We start from the raw sequence: 1,676 nt of genomic DNA, 5'->3' as shown, positions 1-1,676 counted from the left end.
ACAACAAAACCTCAAAACAATATAATAATGGACATAACACACAACAAAACCCCAAAACAATATAATAATGGACATAACACACAACAAAACCTCAAAACAATATAATAATGGACATAACACACACCAAAACCCCAAAACAATATAATAATGGATATAACACACAACAATATAATAATGGACATAACACACAACAAAACCTCAAAACAATATAATAATGGACATAACACACACCAAAACCCCAAAACAATATAATAATGGACATAACACACAACAAGACCCCAAAACAATATAATAATGGGCATAACACACAAATAAACCTTAAAACAATATAATAATGGACGTAACACACAACTAAACCTTAAAACAATACAATACCAGACACAATACACAACAAAATTCTAAACATTAATACAGTGTCTACGAAACATTTATGTATGGAACATGAATTGAGATGAAATAGATTTTGACACTAATTTATAAATTTAGTTACAGAATAATATTAAATGGAAATGAAATTTCGAAGTACTTATCATATGTGTAATTATTATTGCTACTACAATTAGTATTTTATTATTACTATCTTGCACAAAGGTATTCAGCGAGTATATATATATATATATCTTACCACAGAAGGTCCATAGTACTGTTTGAAAGAACTGTACTCAGCCTGGCAACAATATATATATATATATCTTACCACAGAAGGTCCATAGTACTGTTTGAAAGAACTGTACTCAGCCTGGCAACAATACTCTGGGCGTCAGCGTTGGACAGGTCACAGTTAACGGAAAATAACAGATAATTCTGACCATTGATCTTTAGTATTGGAGCTGATGGCTCGGGTTGATTAGAAACTACCGAAACCGTGTCGAATGCAGAGAAATATGGAGGTAACACATTGAGAGAAAGCTGACTGGCGGAACAGGCATTATTTAGAGGAGGAGCCGATGGAATTAGCTGTTCCGTGAGGCTCTGGTTATGTTTTATTGTCGGTCTTCTTGGTTTCACTTTCTGCCGACTCTTATTTTTGGTTTTGGAGCCACAGAAGTGAATCCCCGATCCAATGAGTACTAGGATTGCACCAATCATAGATACGATAAGCCACATGTAATCCCATCGGTAGAAAGCTAGAAAGATCCCTCCCATGATCAGGCAACAAGCTAACGCCCCTAGAAAATACGATGCACATAATAGGGCACTGCAGTGACTAGAAGATTCTTCATCTGGAGAGTCTTCAACGTTCACTGTCGTTGTGGGCGCCATGGAGTTATCTGCGGATAAGATACAAATAATTGACTTTCATTGTTATGACATATTTAAATTGTGTTTATCGTTTGTACGTTTTATTATTAAGCTCTATTGATGTAATCAAAATGATGATTTAATATTTGGGTTCTTTCTTCTCACAGGTAGAGGTTTCGTATGGTGTTTCTCACACCTCCAAATTCTGTTGGAGGTGAGTATCAGGGAGTAGGACTAGCGTCCTAGTCTGGACACCGGGTGAGCATGTTTCGGGGATTCGAACCCGCGACCCGCAGATTGTTAGTCGAGACCCCTAATGTTTTATTAGAACGCGAAACTTACAAATACAAAATGGACACATCAGAATCACCTGCATACCTTATCCACTTATCACTTAGTAGTCTACGAGCCCCACCTGTGACTGATTCAGTGGA

General features: G+C 36.6%; 1 protein-coding gene across 2 annotated transcripts in view; it reads right to left on the bottom strand.

The window, feature by feature from the left end:
• The window catches only part of LOC106476530, an 11,205-nt gene that overhangs the window by 4,031 nt on the left and 5,498 nt on the right, over window positions 1-1,676 (bottom strand). Inside the window, exon 2 of one of the 2 annotated variants that reach the window (XM_013937183.2) lies at window positions 698-1,271. In XM_013937183.2, the coding sequence (XP_013792637.1) occupies window positions 698-1,263 (566 nt within the window). In that variant the 5' untranslated portion in view covers window positions 1,264-1,271. Of the gene's footprint in view, window positions 1-625; window positions 1,272-1,676 lie in introns of those variants that run through there. The other variant, XM_022380366.1, reaches the window with a different exon arrangement.

Source organism: Limulus polyphemus, unplaced genomic scaffold (genome assembly GCF_000517525.1).
Source record: "Limulus polyphemus unplaced genomic scaffold, Limulus_polyphemus-2.1.2 Scaffold10801, whole genome shotgun sequence".
NCBI classification, from domain to species: Eukaryota; Metazoa; Arthropoda; class Merostomata; order Xiphosura; family Limulidae; genus Limulus; species Limulus polyphemus.
This window is presented reverse-complemented; position numbering and strand designations above follow the sequence as displayed.